The following is a 21,926-nucleotide window of genomic DNA, read 5'->3' as shown; positions in this document are numbered from 1 at the left end:
GTTTCCTTTCCTTCCAAGCGTAAACTCATCGGGATTTTGGCGTGAATCGGCTTTTTGAGGTATGTTTTCTGGTCGGATCCTTCTTTATTCGGTTTGTGGCTTGTTGTTTGTTGGTAGATTTGTGTTCGTAGGGTAAATCGGTGGCCTTGGGTTTTGGGTCTTTCCGGCAGATATGTGGGTTTTGGGTCCCTTTGATCTTTAGATGATTATTTTCCGGCAAGGTGGGGTGTTTATATGGGCGGTGCGGATGGGTTTTCGCCGTTAACTGGGCTTGGTGTTCTTCATGTTCTTCGTGTTCTTCGTGTTCTTCATATTCTTCAAACTTGTTCTTGCGAGGTTCGTAGGATAGATCTGACTTTACTTTTTGACTTCTAGTTTTAGGTTGTTCGCCTTTGACTTCGGTGTTGCTTGCTGCGGCGTAATGTCTAGGATAATTATACTAACTGATAGCGATTCCGCGTCTGCAGAAGGAAGTTGGTCCGCGTCGTCATCCGCTTGGTCGTGGACAAGTGAATTAGAGACCAACTACTTGGACTTGGTGCGGCGTAGTGGTGGAAACGATTTGCATCGCGAAGATCGTTCTACTGTCTTTGCTAGGGTGTTAGCGAACTGGGATACGAGTGAGTCGTCAAGCACCATGGAGTCGCAACGTGAAGAGACTGGAGAAAGTGAAGGAGTATCTGAGCGGATTATAAGTGCTTCGGGGACTAGCACTTCAGGCCCAACGCTGAGCCCAGCGCCTGTAAGGCGCTGGTTAGATGGTGGTGTGCAGAGGTCGGAAGTGGAGGAGGCATATGGAGCCGACTCTGCCGCAGTGAGTGGTTATGTCGAGGAATTTAAGTTACCTGGGACTATCCTCGCCCGTGCGATTCGGCGTGATGAATTTGGTTCAATGTTGCCAAACGGGCATGCGTTGGTGAGCCCCTCCGTATTACGACTTGGGGTGGAGTTGCCGTTAGACCCTCGTCTGCAATGTCTTGTGGCGGAGTTCGGCTTGGCCTTTGGCCAGGTGAGTTATAACATGTGGCGGGTTCTTCTCGGTCTCTGTTCATTATTCTACCTGTCGGGGTGTTCGGCTCCTACTGCGGCGGAGGTTCTCCATTTCTTCAAAGTGGATTACAACCAGCGTAATGGTAATGGGGGGACCGCGCGGTTTGTGAGGCGGGATGAGCGCAGTGAGTACCAGGTTTTAGAGAACTGGCCCACCTCGGAGGCGAACTGGAGAAAAAACAGCTTCGTGGTGGAGGACGGGTGGGAGTATGGGCGCATTAACGGGGTGGAGTACATCCCAAGAAAACGTATTCCCTCGCGGTTCCGGGCTATTAACTGTAGGTTTCAATGCTTTACTAACTTTTGTTACTACGGAATGATTGTTTGCTGATGCCACCTTCGCTCTGTTTTTGTTTATGTAGCTGGAAGGAGATTGGTTTTGTCCGAGCGAGAGGTTGAACGGGTGAATCGTGTAACTTATCTTTGGAGGTGTCAAGGTGAAGACTTGGTTCACGATTTAAAGGTATTGACGAACCCGTACCTCCTGTTCGAGCAAGGATTACTCCGCCGTCATCGTAAGTAGAAGTGCTCTGTTTTTTTTTTTTTTTTTTTTTTTTTTGTGGCGTATTAATCTGTTGTTATATGTGCAGCTACTACACTCTCGGTGAACAGGAATTTCGAAAAGTCAGAGCGCGTCTGCTACGCCCGGTTTCTGCAGCAGGAAGATCCTGACGTTACGCCGGATACTGAAGGGCTAGCTATCACGATGTTGCGACGCGTCATGTCTAAGAAGGCGGCAGCCTCTACAAAGAAAGTAAACGTCGCAGCGCAGCGAGTCGAGGATTCGTCCGCGGTTGTGGACCTGTCCATTCCCCTGCACGCGAACCTGCCGAATGAGCAGGGATTACCACGCCGCAGTGATGCGGAAGGAGTTGGCCGTATCGATGCCGATCCGCATCTGGCTGATCCGGCGGTGTCGCTTGAGACTGGTAGGAAGAAGAAGCCGCAGAAGGCGAGCGCGTCTTCGAAAAGAGCAAAGTCATCTGCTGCCCCCGAGGATGTGGAGGATGCGGCAGTGGAGGCTCCGCCTCCTAAAAGACAGAGGACTACGCAGCTGGCGCCACTCACCTTCACGGAGTCTCGGGTTTTCGAGGATCTGTCCGCCTTGGACCGCAGTCCTCTGAGCCAGCTAGGAGCTCCGGAACTGGAGAAGCTGGTGTTGTTAAGCCAGCGCGCCGGGCTCGGGGGTTTGAGGCGACCTGAAGGATCTGGTCTGGACCTGCGGAGTCCCCTCGGTCTTGCTGCCACGAGGGCAGCGAAGATGGTTTTTAATTTGCTTGATGCGGAGCGGGATGCTCTGGAGGCACAGCGCCACCTCGCCGAAGTGGTTGAACGAGACAGCACCCGTGAGACAAGGGTGTTGCTGCTGGAAAATGACTTGGCCAATGCTAGGGCCAAGTTGGAAAATGCGGCGAACCTCCAGGAGGACCTTCGGCAGGAGGTTGCCCGTCGAGAGGTAGCGGAGTCACTTGCCCGAGAAACGGCGGCGGAGAGGGATGCGGCGCAGTCTGCCCTTGCGGATGCAGAGGAGCTTGTTAGGAGGATGAGCGAGGAGGCAGAAGCTGAGAAGGCCCGCGTAGCAGAGGAGGCTGCGTCTAGCGCCGTGACTGCCTTCAAATCATCTATGGAGATGACTAAGTACTTGGAAGGGTACTATGTCACGGCTGTGGGTGACATGATAGCGCAGTTCCAGGAGCTGGAGATGCTGGATCCTGCGGACTACGAGGTCCGTCTGTCGGAGAAGGGTTTGGAACCGCCGCCCATGCCACATGAAGTGACTCCGCCCTTTTCGCAGCCTACTTCTACTGCGGAGGCTGAAGGTGGTAAGGAAATTTCTAACTCTTCTTCGTCTGGTTTTTCTTGTGATAATGACAGGTCTGATTCTAATCCGGAGACTCCCTCTCCTACTCCTCCTTCTCAGAGCATCAGGATGCACAACCGCCGCAAGGCGAATCGGGGGAAGCGGCGGGGCTAGAAGCTGCGAGTACCGACGATGCGGTCTGAGCAATGCTGGCGTACTAAGTTGCGGGGGAGGAGTAGGATAGGGTGATAAGATCGTTGTAATGCGTCCCCTGTCGCTGTAGTCTTTATGTTTCTGTAATTTTTGTAACGGCCTTTGTGCCGAACTTGCTATCTTTTGATGAATAGAAGTTCTTTTGAGCCGTGTTTTTTTTTTTATATTATTGCCGTAGTAATATTGTGATTGTTGTTTTGTGCTTTTGGCTGTATGCTTAATTCTATCTTCGTTGTGCGCACAATGAAATTGTCTGTCGAAGGAATTTAATTGCCATAGTACGCTAGCGTAGTAAGGATCAATGGTTTGAAAAATTCCTCATTTCATTGATAGCCTGGCCGTAGCCATTTTGTACAAAGATAGCTAAAGCAGCGCGCCAAAAGCACTCAAACAGTTGGTCCTTGTGCTACGGATGGACTCTTACTTGTAATAGTACTTGAGTTGTTCCATGTTCCAAGGATGGGCTAATTTTTCTCCGTACTTGTCTTCTAGGCAGTACGTGTTTGGGGCTATGATTTGGACGACTTTATATGGTCCATCCCATTTCGGGCGTAGTCCAGTGACCTTTGTTTGGATCCTCTTTAGAACCCAGTCACCTACTTGTAGTGTCCTGCTTTTGACCCTCGAGTTATAGAAGCGTGCCACGCGCTGTTTGTTCTGGATGTTATGGCGATGCGCTGTGATGCGTTTCTCTTCCAAGAGATCTTTATCAAGGTGTATACTGTCCGAATTGGTTTCGGGGTCAAATAGTGAAACCCGTTGTGTTGGCTGAATTACTTCGATGGGTAGAACTGCTTCCGTGCCATACATTAAGCAAAAAGGAGTTTCGCCTGTGGCTTCTGTTGGTGTGGTACGGATTGCCCATACTACCTCGTCAAGTTTTTCTGGCCAAAGTCCTTTAGCTTCACCCAGCTTTTTCCGAAGAAGGCTTTTAATCAATTTGTTGGCGGCTTCTACTTGCCCATTGGTTTTTGGATGTGCTACGGATGCGAATTTGAGCTTAGTTCCTCTTGCCTTGCACCAGGTGATGAGGTACTCGTTGTTGAACTGCGTGCCGTTATCTGTGATGATAGACTCCGGCGTACCGTGGCGGTAGAAGATGTTGCGTTGCAGGAAGTTTTGAACCTTCTCGGTTGTTATGGCCGTCAGGGGCGCAGCTTCAATCCATTTGGAATGATAATCGATACATACAATGACCCATTTGAATTGACATTTCCCGACGGGTAATGGGCCAATCAGATCCATTCCCCAAAGGCAGTTGATCCACGGGCTGACTATGTAGGATAGTGGTTCGGAGGGTAGGCGTGGTATGGGTCCATGGATTTGACATTTGTGGCAAGACCTGGCGAGCTCCTGTGCATCGGAGGCTAATGTGGACCAATAATATCCTGTGCGGAGTGTTTTTGCGGCCAATGCGCGGCTGCCGTAATGGTTGCCACAATCACCGCTGTGGATTTCGTTCAAGATCTGCTTGCCTTCTTTGGTTGTGACGCACTTGAGGTCAGCATTCAGCAGACCTTGGCGATAGAGTGTGTTGTTCCGCAGGTAATATCTTACCGCCCGTCTCCTTAGTTGTTTTGCCATGGTCTCGTCCTCTGGTAGTTTGCCGTTGCACTTGAATGCTACTATCTCATCCATCCATGAGGCTTGGTCGCGCTCTATCTGGCATATCTGTTGCAAGGTCTGGTGAATGGAGGGATGGTGGAGAATTTCGACCCTGGTATCCTTGTGGCATTGGTGGGGTTGCGCCGTGGCGAGTCGTGCTAAGGAGTCCGCTCTTGCGTTGTTGGCCCTCGGTATTTGATTGATGTGGTAGAATTCGAACCGCTTTAATAATGTTGTGGCATACGCCAGGTAGGCTGCTAGTTGCTCATCCTTAGCAGTGAAGGACCCGGTGATTTGATTGACTACGAGCTGAGAATCACTGAACACATTAATGCTAGTGGCGCCCGTGCTTAGGGCTAATTGTAGTCCTGCAATCAGTGCTTCGTACTCCGCTACATTGTTGGAGGCAGCAAAGTTGAATTTTAAAGCATACTCGAGTTCGAGTCCCCCCGGTCCGCTCAAGATGATCCCCGCTCCGCTAGATTTTGCGCAGCTAGAGCCATCTACGTGCAAATTCCATGGTGAAATACTGACGGGGTTGATGACATTATCTGGTTCCACTTCCGCCGTATCTCGGGGAATCATTTCTGCTATGAAATCGGCTACAGCCTGTCCTTTTATGGCGGGTCGTGGCCTGTATTCGATGTCGAATTCTGTCAGCTCGATAGCCCATTTGCTGAGTCGCCCGGAGTGTTCTGGATTCTGTAGTACTTGTTTGAGAGGTTGATTTGTGAGTACGTGGATGCTGTGGGCTTGGAAATAGTGGCGCAGTCGTCTGGCTGCTACGATGAGCGCGAGGGCTAATTGCTCCAATGTTGGGTATCTTGTCTCTGGGCCGTTCATAGCTCGTCCTGCGTAAAAAACTGGTAGCTCTTTAGTTCCATCACGGCGAACTAAGGCACTGCTGACCGCAGTTGTGGATACTGCGAGGTAAAGGTACAGGGGTTCACCCGGCTGCGGGGTTGACAGTAATGGTACTGCGGCGAGGTAATCTTTTAATCCCTGAAAGGCCACTTGGCAGTCTGGTGTCCATTCGATCAGTTTACTCTTAGAACGTCTCAACAATCTGAAGAACGGCTCACACTTGTCAGTCAGTCTTGATATGAATCTAGATAATGCCACGAGCCTGCCTTGGAGGGCTTCTACATCCTTCTTGAGTGTTGGCTGCGCCATATCTAGGATGGCCTGTATCTTTTCGGGATTCGCCTCTATGCCGCGTTGACTGACGATGTAGCCCAGGAACTTGCTTGTTGTTACGCCGAAAAAACATTTCTCCGGGTTTAATCTCATCTTGTACTTTTTGAGCACATTGAAGATGGTTCGGAGGTTGGTTACATGGTCTTCTGCTTTTATGCTTTTGGCCAGCATGTCATCGGCGTACACCTCGATTTCCCGACCGATGTGTTGGTCAAACATTTGTGTGACGCACCGCACATACGTAGCACCCGCATTTTTTAATCCGAAGGGCATTACGTTGTAGCAGTACAGGCCCCTATCAGTGACGAAGGTCGTAGCTTCTTGATCCGCCGGGTTCATGCGTATCTGATTGTACCCGGAGTAGGCGTCCATCATACTGAGCAACTCGTGACCTGCCGTGGCATCGATGAGCTGGTCAATTCTGGGTAGGGGGAAACTGTCTTTTGGGCATGCTTTGTTTACGTTCTTGTAATCCACACACATACGCCATTTACCGTTGGCTTTGCGTACCATAACACAGTTTGAGATCCACTCAGGGTACTGTACTTCCCGGACGAACTTCATGCCTCTTAATTTGTCAACTTCCTGGCGTATTGCCGTGCTTTTTTCGTCGTCGAAGCTTCGGCGCTTTTGCTTAATTGGGTGTGCGGAAGGTTTGATGTGCAATTCATGCATGATGATGTTGGGCGAGATGCCAGGCATGTCTTCATAAGACCATGCGAAGACTTCCATGTTGTCGCCCAAGAAACTTGTTAAATCTCTCTCAACAGTGGGATTGAGAGTTGCCCCGATTTTGATCCTGCGCTCCGGATGACTTGCGAATGGCGTAATGCTTTTCAATGAGGATTCGGGGTTTGCCGGGATTTTTGTCTCGTATGGCGTAGCCTTCTGCTTGCTCTTTCCCTTCGACGTTTCGTCATCTCGTGCGTCGACAACTTTGTCAGTTAAGTTTACTGTGGCGTGTACTGCCAGGATTTCGTGTCGGTTGCGCGTTTGTCGAATTGCACGTGTCTGGCAATCTTTTGCCACGGACTGTGAACCCCGGACCTGTCCTGTTCCGTGCGGAGTTGGGAATTTTATGATCATCATGTGTCCTGCGATAAAGGTTCTCATCCGGTTAAGTGTAGGTCGGCCGATGATCCCGTTGTATGAGCTGTAGGCATCGACTATGATGAATTCAGCTTCGACGCAAACTGTGCATGGTGCAGTCCCAATACACACCGTCATATAATCCGAACCTAGGGGTTGGGTTATGTCACCAGAGAAGCTGACTAGCGGTTCGTGGTCTTGTACCAATTTCTTGCCGCTACGCTCCATTTTTTCGTAGCAGCCCTTAAATAGGACGTTGACTGCAGATCCCGTGTCGATCATCATCTTCCCTACATCCCATTGTCCGCCCAGGATTGCGTCTATGAGGAAAGCGTCGTCATTGGGTAAGGAGATGCCAATTTCCTCGTCCTCAGTGAAGGTGATCGGTTTCCATCCTTCTTTCTGTCGTTTAACGTTTCCTCCTGTGATGGCATACACCTGTCTTGGGTGATTATTGCGGTCGAGGCGCTTTTTTGCTCGGTTGGACAAGTTGGTCTTCGGGGCTCCTCCCTCTATAACGTTGATGCGGCGTAGGGTCTCGACTGCGGCAACCACATTCTGTTGTACCCTCTGTTGCGCCGGGCGAATTCCCGTGTCGCCATTGGTTCTTAATATGCGGAGGGTGCGGCAATCGTTCGTGTTATGACTTCCATTTTCGTGGAATCTGCACCATTTACCAGTTTCCGCTTCGGTTTGGGGGCGTAGCGGTCTTGCTGGTTTCCTCAACGTGTCCTGATGTGCGTGAAAAAAGTCCTCCAGGGTCTCTTCCCTAGGCAGTGTGTGGTCACTACGGCGTCCCATCGCGTTAACTTGGCGGGGGTCTCTGTTGTCGCGACGTTCCTGGTCAAGTCTTCTGTTCCTGTCCCGGCCCCTGTGCCGATCGTTGTTACGCGCATCACGGTGATTGGCTTGATGCCACTCTCTCTTCCTGCCTTTGCTATGGTCTGCTGTGTTTGGGAAGAGCTCGCGCTGGAGGGGGACTGTGTGTACAGATGTCTGCGGCGTAGTAGTTTTGTCTGATGGTACTGGGGTTCGCTTCTCTCCGTATGTGACGTATTCTGCCTGAGCGTATCGTACTGCTTCAGTCATGATGTCATCGTATGTGGCGCCGCGCATTCGAGGGTCCACATTAATGTGGAACAAGAAGTTCTCTGACCGTAGTCCTTCCTTAAAAGCAGCCAGGGCGAGCGTTTTGTTCAGGTTCCGGCATCTGGATGCTGCCGTCTGCCATCGCATGACGAAGGTGCCCAATGTTTCCCTGCTCTCTTGTTTTACTTGAAATAGGCCATCAGTTGTGTGGGCGGCCCCGGCCATGAGTATAAACCGATTCAGAAATGCTGTGGTTAACTGCGCGAAGGAATCCATGGAGTTCGCTGGTTGTTCAAAGAACCAATTCATGGCGTCCCCATCTAAGGTTTCGCTGAATAGGTGGCATAAGGTGGCGTCGTCGAATTCTCTACTGGCAGTGACTTTTTTGAAGTTATCAATGTGCCGGAATGGATCGCCTTCACCTGTGTACGGCGTGATTTTTGGGCTCTTGGATTGAGAAGGACGCACGGTGTTCATTATCCTCGTAGTGAATGGGCCTGGCCTGGCGGCGAACACTGGTTGGCACCGTGGATTGGCATCCCGTTGTTCTATCGCTGTTAGCCGCTGCAAGATCAGGGCTAGCGTGGCAGACTCGCTGTTGTGAGCAGCTGTGGGGGGTCTGGAGCGAGAGGTGACGCTTGTGCTTCCTTCCTCACGGTTATGGATACGCCGTGGTGATGGTGGCCGTTTCTTGGCGAGTTCGGAGGGGGTCAAGCTGATACTTAAGCGAACTTGTTCTCGTCCTCTTGTTTGCGCGCTGCCCTCGCGATTTGACTCCTCATGTAAATGACTGCGCTCAGCCCGTTCAAGCTGTGTCCGTATCCTGTCAAGTTCGCTCTGGAGAGCTGCTGCTTTCTCACGTTCCAGTACCTCGCGCTGCTGGCACTCGGCTAGGTCGCGAGCCATGCTTTCCATTCTTGCGGCGGTTGCCGGATCTGTAGTCGCATTGGTACTAACGACTGTTCCGGGTGTGGGTGTGAGGATGAAAGGGTCGTTGGCGGAGGGTAGAGGGTGGTTGAGGCTAAGGTCTGTGACGTCTCCGATGTGACCACCTGCCGGAGTAGAGGGGGACGGATTCGTAGTGCTCATGTCGAAGTGTAGTTGTTTGGCTAGGTGTTGCATGGGATGTTTTTTTTTTTGTTTGACTTTTTGTTGCGGTTTCCCACAGACGGCGCCAATGTTGATGCTGTGATTATACTTGATTCAGTACGCCGTGCTTCCCGCGTACGTAGTACGCCGTACTCCTGGTCACTTCTCTGTCACAGGCAACACACGTCGTTAGAGCAGAGACCACGGCGGCGTGGTCTTCGACTCTCCGACGCTCAAGTCAGGGTAATGATAATTTGTGCAGAGTGATGGTAGGAAGTTCAGTGTACTTACCTTGTAAGGTCAAGAGTTTGACCTTTTATTGTTGAGTTGAAGTGGATCGTTTACTTGCCATTCGATGTGGGACGACGTCCGATTAAGGTGCTCTCTGGAGCCTTCTTTGAGATGCGCGTGAGGGCACGTCCGTAGTCGGTTTGGGCCGTGGGGAGGCCCGTTGTGTAGTTAGCGCGGCTGACTTGCTGTTAGTGTTGTAGGATTGTGCTATACGTTAGCTTTAATGCGCTGGTAGTTGTGCTGATTATGGCGGGCATAAGCCTATGCCAACAACGTGCAATAATTCCCAGTTTTGGATTTTCAAGTCTTCGAAGCTGAGTGACATTTTTTATCAGGGACGTCCCTTTGCCTGTGATTTGAAACTATGGCACTTACTCTGAATCGTAGTTTGAACGAATCGTAGTTTGAACGAAAGTGTGATTTCGCGTTATCTCAATTGGCATACCAAACTTGTGGCTTTTGCATCAGGTATGTTTTCCGGCATATTTTTGTTTATTTCAAATTGAATTGTTTCGAGGATATGTATGCAATATATATGAATATCATAAGTTTTTTTTTTTCACAGAACTATCTATCTCTTCATTGTGGGATATGAGTTACCGATCGAATCAATACATTTTCTTGCGCATTGTTTTGAAGTGGATTCTTTTCGGATGATTATTGGCACTCTTATTGGATGATTAGTATCTAGATCAATATTGTATATATTTCTTTAAAACGAGAATATGAAAACAAATAAGAGTACAGACACGTGTATAAATAAAATTTAATTTATTGATAATCAAGCGCGATGTTACAATCTTTGTGAACACTTCTGATTCTATCTCCGTATGTAACTTGGCTCGAGGATGACGTGCACTTGATTTTGAGAATTTGAGTTTGGATTTGGATTTGATGAAGAACGAGCGATTTGGTTGCTTGATGATTCTTCGTGGACTTGAGTTTGGATTTGGATTTGATGAAGAACGAGCGATTTGGTAGCTTGATGCTTCTTCGTGGACTTGAGTTTGGATTTGGATTTGATGAAGAATGAGCGATTTGGTAGCTTGATGATTTTTCGTGGACTTGGGAGACTTCGGGATTTCTCGAGAGTGATCTTGCTCAAATGATTTTCTCTCTTCTTCTCAAGTCCCCTTCTCTTCATGTTTGAAGGGGTATTTATAGTGTCAAAGCTTCTATTTTATAGAATATTTAATGACACTAAAATAATAATATTTCTTTAATTACATAATTAAATCAATATGTATTTTCTGATTAATTTAATCAAATATCCGACTACTATTTCGAATCGTCAATGACATTCAATGTCCGATTTAAGTCGGAATCACGTAGCTTCTATTACGATCATCCATTTATGTACTGACACGAGTTTTATTCGAATCCACACTAACTTTGTTGACTTTTGGGTCACGTGTACAATTTTGTCGGGTTCTTGGTCGATTTAATCACTTAATAAAAATGATTTACTTTATTAAATTTCATGTGTCTACAATCTCATTTGATTGTGCCACCGATTAAATATATAACTATTGAGGAACGAAAATATCCTTTATTTTGTAAGCCTTCTTTTTTTAAGAAATAGAACACGTACGACTGGACCGACCGATCCCAATCGAAATGGTCCGAATCTGCCAAGCCATAGAACGAATTATGATTTACATTTTACAGCAAAAACAAATACAAATTAAAAACACTTCCAAAAACAAAAGTACAGTAGCATGCATGCATGGCACTAAAACTGGACAACCAAACTAACAGAACCAACTGCATGAACTTTTAGACTTGCTGACAATCATTCCAATTTCCTCTGCTTTGGTAACCAGCATTCGCTCTGCTTCTTCTTCCTCCGTTCTTCCAGTACACTTGATCGTTCCTGCGATAAAAGTCACCCTGAACTCCGGATGTCCTATATCTTGAATTGTACCTACTTGCACCACTATTATTATTCGCTGATTTCACTCTGTAATTCCCGAGAGGCTCATCAAAATTAGCGTTGCCCCATCCTCGTGTTGCTTCTTTGTTCTGATCAGAGAAAGGCCCCCAAGAATTTTCTTTATTATCTGCCATTCCTCCGCTAGCATCTTTCTTGATGAAGTCCTCCTCATCATCTCCCCATCCAGTGGCAACAATTGGCAGATTCAAAAGGAGTTGATCATTAATACCATCTCCTTCGTCATCGGAGTGTCGACGTTCCCTTTCCAAGTCCAAAACCAGTTCAGTATTGATGCTAGGGTTCCAGTCTATTTCATCAATATGCATATCAGGATCAAGCAGTAATATATCACAAGGCAGACCGTTAATCTTTGCCCAAAAACGGGTTTTCGCATTACGGAATGCCTCTTCACCTGCATAATCATTCCATTGAACAATATCTTTATAAAGATACATATAACTCTTTGTATCTACGAGCTTTTTCCATGGAACTGAGCCCACCGACGTACAAAACTTCTTTTCCCAAGCAGGCACACCGAACTGCCGACTATCTTGTTGATGCGGTGGCTTTCTGTTCTGAAGTTTTGGACTAAAAACTTGTCGATAATAAGTATCACCTTGCTGCAGTTGTTGCTGTCTTCCCCAACTACCCATAGTTAAAACCAAAGGGAGAGCAAAAACACCCAGAACCAAATAAGAAACCCACCCAAGATTGATTTCTGATGAGTAAGAAGCAGAAACCAATAATGGAGACCGAAAATTTGAAGAGGCTTTAGAGTATAGTTCAGCAGAAGGGTTTCTATATTTGATGAGGCAGATCAAATATAGTAAGTGAAAGAGACTCGTGAGGAATATATAGTTATGCACACACACACACACACACATATATATATATAGAGGTCCGGAAGTAAAAGGAGGCATTTACTAACAAAAGGCAAACCTATTCCAAATGACAAAAGGCAATCCCATTATGTTTAGGATTAAAATCCGATCCTAATCATAGCTATCTTATATCAGTTAGAATATTGGCTTTCCTAATGCCATTAGGACTTAATTAGGCTCGTCCAGTATTGCCTTTCCTTTCATCGCTCAGCTCTGCATTCCTGATCTCTCCTTTATCGATCAAATAGGAAAGAAGAAGCACATGGTCTCTCGTGTAATTTATAAAAGTTCAATAGTGAACCCTTAAATTATTTGATTTGTTAGTTTATTTTAGGGAACTTCTATTCATACCTTTTAAAACAACACTTAGACCTCTTTCTTTTTTCAAGTTAGTATTGACTTTTTTAACATATATGAAATTACCAAAAAAACATATAAGAGTGAAAAAAAACAAGAGAATTCTGAATATACCTATTTTACAATAGCAAATATAAATTATTTTCATTTTTTGTCAATTTTTTATTTATTACAGGAAAACTCCATTTTGAAAATTGGAATAAGATGACTTATTTCTAACTTTTTTATTGTTAGAAATCACAATAAATAACATTATAAATTTTCATGTATCAATTGAAATGCTATAGAAGTTTTGATAAACTTCGTTTAGGATCTAAGGGAGAAAAATTATTCAATTGATGTTTGAATTTTTTTTGTGTTGATTTTAATATTTAGTGAGTTCCAAATCAAAAATGAAAAAAAAACATATTAATTTTAGGAGTGAATGAAAAAATTAATTTAAGTTGGATTTGTAATTATTAAGAATTTTTTGAGTTGTCTATAATAATTGAATGTTAGAATTGAAAAGAAATTAATGGATGGTAGTTTGATTGGAAATCTAATAACGATATATGAATTATGGCCATTTTCAGAAAACTAGAGAGGTCTAAATAACATTTTAAGTATTTGTAAAAGTGAAACGGATGTCTATTAAATAAAGAAGTCCAAATACTATTTTTGGAAGTATGAATAAAAGCTCTATTTTTTTTTAACGTACGCATAGGTATGTACGTTCTTGGTTCAACTGCAAATTTGCCCTAATAAATTCAGCATCATCGATATACAATGACTATGGCCACTGATAACCATTTTGGGATTCAGATATTCCTAAGAAATGAAGACGACTGGATTCTGATCATAGCTAGTGAAATAGCATTGATGGAGAAGAAGAAAAAAAGGCGCAAGGTCTAGGAATTTCAGAAGAGGCAAGATTTGCAGTTGAGGAGAAGTCCAGGTTTTCACCAGAAATCTGGGTACTTAAACAAGTTCGCAAAGAAGGTACTTAAACAGTTTTTAGGGGGGCATTTCGATGATCTAATTCATGGATTACGCAACGAAAACACTAATCACCTATTGTTGAACCAAAAGAAACTTCATTTGGTAATTCTTGATCTAGACCACACCCCCTGCTGAATACCACTTTCTTTTATGAGATGTCACCGAATGAAGAGTATCTGAAGACTGAATCCCAATCTGATCATTTTCTGCAACATGTTCACATTATGGATATTCCCAGCATGGAAGTGATGACAAAGCTCAGACCATATATTAGGGCATTCCTACAGGAAGCCAGTCAAAAGTTTGAGTTGTCCGTCCACGTACACTTTGGGTAGTCAAGACTATGCACTCCAAATGGCTAAGCTGCTTGATCCTGGAAATAAAATAATTGGGTGGTAGAGTCATATCACGTAATGATAGCACAGATATGCAGATCGAAAGGCTCTAGATGTCCTCTGTGTCTGACAATCTGTGGTTGTAATCCTTGATGATACAAAAGACGTGTGGAAAAATAACAACCAAGATACTGTAATAGTAAATTAGTAATGCCAAGGTACCATTACTTTAATCCTTTAGTGACTCTTGCTATTTCTGTATACCATGCTATTGAACCCAAATGGAACGACAACTAGTGCGTATTCAGATATACGCGATGTCAAGTAGTCACTCCGTTGTCGCAGACAAACTAATATAACTTACTCTTCTATTATAAGATGTATTTATTTTTCTAATAGTAATTCATATTAAGAACTAGCTTGCACAACATTTATTGATAAGTTAATTTTACATATATGCCTTTTTTTTATAGGTCGATTCCTTTTACATATGATGATACCTACTTCTTCCCTTCAGCTCTTAAGAAGAGATCAACACACATTTTCCCCAGCCTACAAAAAAGAAAAAAAATAGATAGTCACATTTCATATAGCAAGCAATATGCAAGTAAAGCAAGCAAAAAAATATTATACTGATAGCTTACTTGGGTCAATGGTGACGATTTGTGCCCTTCCTTGGTGATCACAGTCAGAATCCTTTTGGCCATTCTTTTGGTATTTCAGATTCATGGCGTAGGACGCCTTTGACCAAATGGATTCATCGTAGCATATTCCTGTTGGTCCTGTGGCTGAGCAATCGACCTCCTTGCAAATCTCATCGAAGGCACTCTTCAAAAGGCTTTTCTTAATATCTTTCTTCCCAATGCACCACTTCTTCCCGCTGTTGGCTCCTCCTACTGCTGCCCCAGGTGCAGGCATTCCTCCCGCCAGACTCCCTTGCTTTGGAATTCCACCTGCCGGACCTCCGAGGAGCGGCTTGTCTGGACGTGTAGCCTATATGACATCCGACATGTGTTTCAACAGTTAGAAAACGAGAGACGTGCATGCATGCATGGCATGTATATTTGAAGTACGTACCTCTTCAAAATGAAAATCAAGAACATATGGCAAAAAAAGACACAAGTAGAAAAAGAACACAGAGAGAGAGAGAGAGTGAGAGAGAGAGAGAGAAATGGATGAAAAATATATATGCATGGTTGATAGAGAACTCCTGAGAACTTACATAGTATGGCAGGCGTATGGCAAAAGCAATTGCCGCAAGCTGTAGGAGGAGAACAGACACAACGACGTACTTGGGAGCCATTTGAAGCTTTATATATTCTATAATATTATTAATCCTATTGTTTATGCTGTGCTGAAGAAATATGCAAGGGGGTCCGGCGGGAAATGCACCTGGTGGAGAGATTTGGGATGTGGTGTTGAATATATACTGTAGAATGAACTAAACAGTTTCTATTTACAGCTAATATCGATCATTGCTTCTTGTTTGGTATTGACCTAGACAAACAACCAAAATAAGCATCATGATGATCATGCAAGTATAGAAACAAGCATATATAGTAAAAGATAACAGAAATGCAAACAGATTATTCGTAACGGCAAATGGCAGCATCTAGAAATTCCTTTTTGTTATCGCAACTTGAGGAAAAATTAGAAAAGCTTGTAGAAAAATAATTTGTTATAATTGAAAAAATAAAGTGATCGAATTCGATCAATTGAAATAAGCAGACACCAAACGACGAAATTAATCGAGCATATACTTGCTGAAGAAGAATGAATATGATATTATTGTAAAAAACGGACCATATAGTTCGCTTGAAAATTTAAACAGTAAATTTTTTATCATTTTAGTATATCAAATTATCAACTCTACAAACTCTATAGTTACGATAGTAATAAATCTTGTCGGATGGAAAGGCAAACTCTTGACCATGCTTGACGCCTGCAAATTGTTCATGAAGTTTATCAGCCTTCTGTTTCATATCGTCACTGTTTATCTTTGGTCCTCGTTGATCGAAGCACCATATCATACTTGGTTTAGATTGTTGAAAGTTAATAAAAATAAGACAGAACAAGTCTTGTTAAACATGGTGACCGCATTGATCTCTACCCGTTTAAAATTAATGCCTAAGCCACAGCCATGGCATCAACAAAGATGACGGTATAAAGTTATAAACGGAAGCAAGCTTCCTGGCCTCCTGGGACCTAAAGCCGGAGGAAGCTCTTGAATCACAATATCACATCACTAGTTTAAGACTAGTTCTACAGTTCTACCCGTGGCAAACTCGTATATGGAACTTTTCTTTTCGCAGGCGATTATCATGGGCATTTGAAACCAGGCTAGGAAATGTAATAATATGAGGTAATCTACTACAATCTACCAGCGGCTACTAGAAACGTCATTAAGCTGTTGCAGGAGAATTCACTGTGAAGAATACGAAAACAAATCTGACGGTACTCTGATGATCTACTCATTGATGTCTGATCTCAGAGACTGAATGAGTAGCTCACAATGACACTAATAGTTGGAAAACATTGAGGACTTACTCAGAACTTTCAAACTCACAGTGAAATGAGTGTAGTAATCAGCTCCATTCACTAATGTTTTCTCCCTATTTGTAAGGGTTCACAATTAGCTAGTCATATCAAGGATAATCTATCACCTTCATAAAGACTCCTGTAACAATCAACGTGTACAAACAGGACATGACAAAATTGCCCGAATGTGATGTGATCAGTACTGATCACCGTGATACCTCTGCATAAGTTTATCAGTGGAGAATGACTAAATGTTGGCATATCCTTACTTAAAGGAAACAAAAAGCATATATCAATCTACACGAATATGACTTCAAATTTTGCACACGGGGTGGTTTCGACTTGACTTCTAAAATCAGCATCCCCTTTAAATCTGAAGGTATATAAAGCCTGCCTCTGTGTCAGACCAACAGGATAAATTCTATAAATTTTTAAGTTATCACCTCCTCTCAGGACATCAGGTCTTTCTTGTTTCCAGATAGGCACATGCTTCTGAGATTGGAATTTTCTGAGCACCAAAGACTGGAAGGCCTCAAGAGTCAAATTGTCCGACCTGCTTGGCAAAATCAGATATAAGAATTGTAGGGGACATCCAATCATGCAAGGAGATGAAAGTACTTTCATATGTTCAGGTTCTAAGAAATAAAGTTACCTTATGAAGATGGATTCCATCTCGAATCTCCCTCTTTCTCTTACATATAAGTGATACACGACCCCTGAGCCTCTGGTGCACTTACAAGGTCGTCTTTTAAATTCTAGGTTACTTTCTTCTTTCTCTCGAATCTTTGTTGCCAAGTGAATGCAAAGACGGCATGATGAATGTACTGCTGCCATGTCCACAAGGGCCTTGAAAGAATCAGATGGCCCCTCATACTTCCATCTAATAATCAGATATCTCAACATGTTAGCATCTTCATAAAGACACAAACTCTAAAACTAGCAACACTACAACATATTCCCAAGGAAGAAAAGTAATGTAAATAATAAATCACCCTCATTCTTCGTTATAACATACACAGAAGGATTGGAGATGATTGTTTTAATTAGAAAGTAACAAAATACCTCAGTGACTGATTATATGCTTCAGGATTATCTGCAAGTTCTTTCATGGTTTTGGCAACGTTCTCAACATCACTTATCTCCTTTATATATAAAAAAGAACCGGGACCAGGAGAATAATCTTCAATATTTGGAGGACCAACAACTACAGGTATTGTTCCTGAGTATATATCACAACATCCACCATCAGTATATTTTGCCAAACATAACTATGTATATCAGATATTTTTTAGGCCTCTGCAATGCATTTCCTTCCCTTGTGTAGTAAATTGTTCTCATGTAAAATATAAAATACAGAAATCTTGAGGCTAAACGTTGCAAACTTAAAGATGAAAGCATATGCTAATACTAATTTATCCATATTGTAGTGTCATGTTTGTGTGCAAATGTCACCCAAGACTTTTAACATGAGATGCCAGTGGCATTTCTTTGAGTTCTCCACTATTTTGGTGTCCCAAAAATTCCTTAGCAACTACAAAATCAGCATGAGAGAGAGAGAGAGAGAGAGAGAGAGAGAGAAAGAGAGAGAGAGTAGTTTCATACCAGCAACTAGAGATTGAAAGAACTTCTCAGTTACATAATCCTCCTCATTGGAATTCTCAAATGCCAAACTGAACTTATAGCGCTTCAGAGTTTGAACTTTGTCCACTGCAATATTGTTTGAAGGAATTAAATTAATTATAGTACAAAAACCCTAAGAAGAATAAAATTAGACTAAGAGGCCAGATAAAATCCATCAACAAGTTATAAAAACCAAGCCATGCCTACATCCACACCATGCATGAAAGTATATTGTAATCCTCCAAGCATGTACCTTTCTCTGCTCACTGTTTATCACTCCAATCTCCATTGTCGAGAGTTACATGTATAGCTAAAAGAATGGGCCTATGTAGTTGTCTTCTTAAAGAGTAAACAACATGCATATATTATAAATCAGCAAGATTCATCACCATTTAGTAGTCACTACTATGTGTCATCTTCTAGCAAAAGATTGTGACATGTATCTTCTTTTGCTTTTCCAAAGGATTTTTAATCAAGATCCTTAATTGTTTAACCAATAAAAGGAAAACCAAGTATAAAACAGAACTGCAATACAAATCAGACCTACCACACATTTTGGAAGAAAAAAAAAAAAGGAAAAAAAATGAAGGTAATCCAATTCAATTCCAAAAAACAAGAAAGCAATTCAAGGCATATCACTCAATTCAGGTATCTTGCCACCTTGAAGGAAGATTAACTGATGAATAAGATAATTGTTCATGAGATGAACAATCTTTTCCTTGGAAAGCCACACTTACAACTTTTCATGTCCTTGAAGCCAGGAAAACAGCTTAAATGAATTAAAAGTCCAGCGCAACCCAAAAAAAAGTCTGTTAATCTATGTCCATCCAAATCTAGCCAGTATTATCTACAAAGCCAACACAGACCATTGTTTGTAGTAAACCCATGGCCTTCCCCCAAGCAAGCAATCAAGTTAAGGATACAGATTCTGGTGATGCAGCTTATTTGAACTCTACGCACCTTTTCCGTCACGGTTTCTGTGGCAACCGCCATAAGAATCTATCTTGATGTTAGTCTTCATAAGTGCTTCGAGAGCTTGTAAACGGAAGTTGCGAGCACCGCAATTGGAAATAAACGCAGCAGCCAGGGCTTTCTCAGTCTTAGGCAGGATAGGTGCCATGATATCGTACTCAGCCCAAGAAAAATATCCAACAGGAACATCCGATGAGAGACTAGTCGTCATAACAATATTATAACCCTTCCTATTACACAGAAAAAAAAAACAACTATTAGTCCAACCAAAAAGGTTTGTAATGAATGAATTTCTCAATCTAGGAGGATTGACTATTCCCACTGCCAGAAGGGAGAGAACCCGGAAAGGTAGAAGGACCATCAGCCATGTAATTAAGAAATGACTTAGTAGGTAAATCTAAATGACTGCATGATATATAGTAAGACCCACCAACAAACTAGAGCTTATATATGATAAACACAATTCCAGGTCTTTCCTGTATCTATGCAGCACAAACAGCACATGAACATCTTGTGAGTTATACAGACAGTGCAGCACATGAACATCTTCTAAGTTGTACTCAGACCGTAATGAATAAAAAGAGCTGGACACTTAATGAAATGAGGACTGTACTAAATATCTATCTGCTAATTTATTTCCTCCTATAGTTTGATGATTCATTTAAACTCATTAAAAATATTCTAAAGCTAATGAAAGTAATTCGAAAACAGCACGTAAAAGAAATTTATTATGACTTATGAGCATCTAGACAGATTATTGGATATTTGACACACGTTGGGTAAAATATATTTTTTTAAGCTTTAAAAATATTACACATTTTAGAAGAAACGAAACCCTACAAAATCTAAAATCAGTTATAGCAGATTCGCTATGAAACTTTCCTGTTATGAAGGGGAGATAAGTTTATATGAAAAAAGAATGATTCAACAAAGCCATTTTAAATCATGCTTACCCACCGTCTTGCGTTATCAATATTGTTCTCTGCATAGTATTGAGCTGATTCCATGGATCGTAGAACACTAGATGTCCCATCTTCATGGCCTAACCCAAAAGAGGCATCAGGTTTTCTGCCAGAATCGCCTCCAAACTGGCATCCAACAGAACAATATTTCCAGTCCTGTGCAGAAGTGGACCAAAAAGAATTAAAGGAAAAGGACAAGAAATGAAAATATTGAAGCAGAAATATCCCAAGGCACCACAATAAAATCCCCCTGAAAATACAATGTATCAAACCCCAGTGAGAGGCCCAATTCAAACACCGCACATGGTTTGTTTTTAAGGATGGTCTTTGTGACTCAGAAGGAGAAAAGTCGATTTCACCAACAAAATACAATATTGTCACTTCATTAAGAGTAGTGTAGTTTAGGCTTGAATAGGGGTTTTATCTCCCGCTTTACCAAACATGTGGTTTGTATCGGAGTTTTTCTCCTGCATGACTACCAGTAGTTGTAGGCTTCGGTCGTATGGGCGACTTTCCAACTAGAATATATCCATTTCCCTCGGGAAAAAAAATATCATACTGTCACTAGTTGACAAAGTGTGCCCACTGCACAAACTTCTCCATTTCTCAAGTCACTATTATATCCAAATCTCTCGTTCTTTTACCTTAATAATGCTTAAAACATAGCCTTTGACCCAATAACCTAATAATCTAGGTCCGATCATAGCAGCACCACACTATACAAGGTAAAATTTGGGCAAGACTAAGCTTAGTTTGGCATAAAGGTTTTGGGTCAAATCATCACTTATAATTACGATTATTAACTGTTCGGTAAGTTTCTCATATGGAGCATATATATATTTAGTTTTAAAGACCACGATTTTAAAAAGCAAGCAAGATGCTGTTTTTATAAAACCAAGAAATCCATATTTGAGTTTTTCTGTTGACTTCAATCTGAAACTAAGCCTAACACAATGCAATTACAACACCAATATCATCCTCGTCATCAATACCTTAAGCAGTGTAATAAGAACTAGGAAAGACTAACATAGCTTCGAGAAAGAAAAAATCGAACCTTCTTTTTCAGCTTTCGTTTTATAAACAAGAATACATATAATCTAATAGCCGATTTTCCTCTCCATTCTCGAACTCAATAAGAAAAACAAGAACTTGCAGACAACATGATCATAAACACCAGACCACATAATCAATCCGAAAAGTCAGAAGCAAAATAAGCAACACAAGACACATACCTTCTCATCTCCAGAAACCAAAACAGGCTCCTTTCCGAAATCTCTGGAATACTCAACACCATCCTCTCTCTCCAACCATTCCTCACAGCTCAGCAGGCCCAAATCACCACCAACAACCAGGCCCAAATCCTCACGACGACCACCACCACCACCAGCCACCACCGAACTCGGCGAGAACAGCTCCGTCCACGAATCCACCAAAGCAGCTTTGTTCGCCAAATCAAGCTTGCCCAGAAACGAGATCTCCGCAACGACCACAAGGAATACAACGAAGGGCATAAGATTGGACCATCGCCGCTTGTTCGCCGGTGAGGCGCCTGCGCCGGCGCCGGAGACCGGCAGGGCTTCGTGGGTGCCGGCGGTTCTGGAGCCTCGGTGGAATGAAAACACGCCCATCAAGAAATGGGTCTCTCTCTCTCTCTCTCTCTCTCTCTCTCTCTCTCTCTCTCTCTCTCTCTGTCTCTCGTGGATCGGGTTTGATTTGGAGAAAGAGAGAGGAGTTTTAGAAGAGAAGAAGCATTATGGGGTTTGATATATGTGTTGGTTTGCTTTGGGTGGAAGTCAACAAGGTGGAAGGAAGAGTCGGAGGAAGAGAAATGGGGGTGTTCGTGTTTGGGAGGAGAGGGAGGGAATAGTGGGGTTGGACGAAGAATAGAAAGTTGGAAACTTTGAAGGTGGAGTGGGGTCAACGATA

The 21,926-nt window shown here is 43.2% G+C and overlaps 6 protein-coding genes and 1 pseudogene across 6 annotated transcripts in view; 2 read left to right on the top strand and 5 right to left on the bottom strand.

Annotated features, from left to right (window-relative positions):
- LOC126782277 (ferredoxin--nitrite reductase, chloroplastic) overlaps positions 1-5,623 on the bottom strand; it is a 61,175-nt gene extending 55,552 nt beyond the window's left edge. The window contains exon 1 of the mRNA XM_050507492.1: positions 5,620-5,623. The gene's annotated coding sequence lies outside the window, so the exon portion shown is untranslated. The remainder of the gene's footprint in view (positions 1-5,619) is intronic.
- LOC126782566 (uncharacterized) lies at positions 422-3,079 on the top strand. The gene is made up of 4 exons (XM_050507832.1): positions 422-1,328; positions 1,413-1,565; positions 1,641-2,873; positions 2,972-3,079. Exons 1-4 carry the CDS (start codon positions 422-424, stop codon positions 3,052-3,054), a joined length of 2,376 nt encoding a protein of 791 aa, XP_050363789.1. The 3' UTR covers positions 3,055-3,079.
- LOC126782564 (uncharacterized) lies at positions 3,485-9,133 on the bottom strand. Its single transcript, XM_050507830.1, has one exon. It carries the CDS (start codon positions 9,131-9,133, stop codon positions 3,485-3,487), a length of 5,649 nt encoding a protein of 1,882 aa, XP_050363787.1.
- A 2,067-nt stretch (positions 9,134-11,200) lies between these two features.
- LOC126782563 (uncharacterized) lies at positions 11,201-12,010 on the bottom strand. The gene has a single exon (XM_050507829.1). It carries the CDS (start codon positions 12,008-12,010, stop codon positions 11,201-11,203), a length of 810 nt encoding a protein of 269 aa, XP_050363786.1.
- Positions 12,011-13,366: 1,356 nt separating this feature from the next.
- Positions 13,367-14,205, top strand: LOC126782560 (RNA polymerase II C-terminal domain phosphatase-like 4; annotated as a pseudogene).
- Positions 14,206-14,317: 112 nt separating this feature from the next.
- LOC126784897 (major pollen allergen Ole e 10-like) lies at positions 14,318-15,401 on the bottom strand. The gene is made up of 3 exons (XM_050510435.1): positions 15,131-15,401; positions 14,553-14,901; positions 14,318-14,460 (listed from the first exon to the last, which is right to left on the bottom strand). The coding sequence occupies exons 1-3, from the start codon at positions 15,209-15,211 to the stop codon at positions 14,429-14,431; spliced, it is 462 nt and encodes a 153-aa protein (XP_050366392.1). The 5' UTR covers positions 15,212-15,401; the 3' UTR covers positions 14,318-14,428.
- Positions 15,402-16,485: 1,084 nt separating this feature from the next.
- LOC126782142 (glycoprotein 3-alpha-L-fucosyltransferase A-like) lies at positions 16,486-21,875 on the bottom strand. The gene is made up of 7 exons (XM_050507316.1): positions 21,233-21,875; positions 19,996-20,156; positions 19,027-19,268; positions 18,049-18,153; positions 17,509-17,665; positions 17,099-17,326; positions 16,486-16,999 (listed from the first exon to the last, which is right to left on the bottom strand). Exons 1-7 carry the CDS (start codon positions 21,626-21,628, stop codon positions 16,744-16,746), a joined length of 1,545 nt encoding a protein of 514 aa, XP_050363273.1. The 5' UTR covers positions 21,629-21,875; the 3' UTR covers positions 16,486-16,743.
- Positions 21,876-21,926: the final 51 nt, after the last annotated feature.

This window comes from Argentina anserina, chromosome 2, assembly GCF_933775445.1.
Source record: "Argentina anserina chromosome 2, drPotAnse1.1, whole genome shotgun sequence".
Taxonomy (NCBI): domain Eukaryota; kingdom Viridiplantae; phylum Streptophyta; class Magnoliopsida; order Rosales; family Rosaceae; genus Argentina; species Argentina anserina.
Note: the sequence above shows the minus strand (reverse complement) of the source record. Positions and strands in the feature narration are given on the sequence as shown.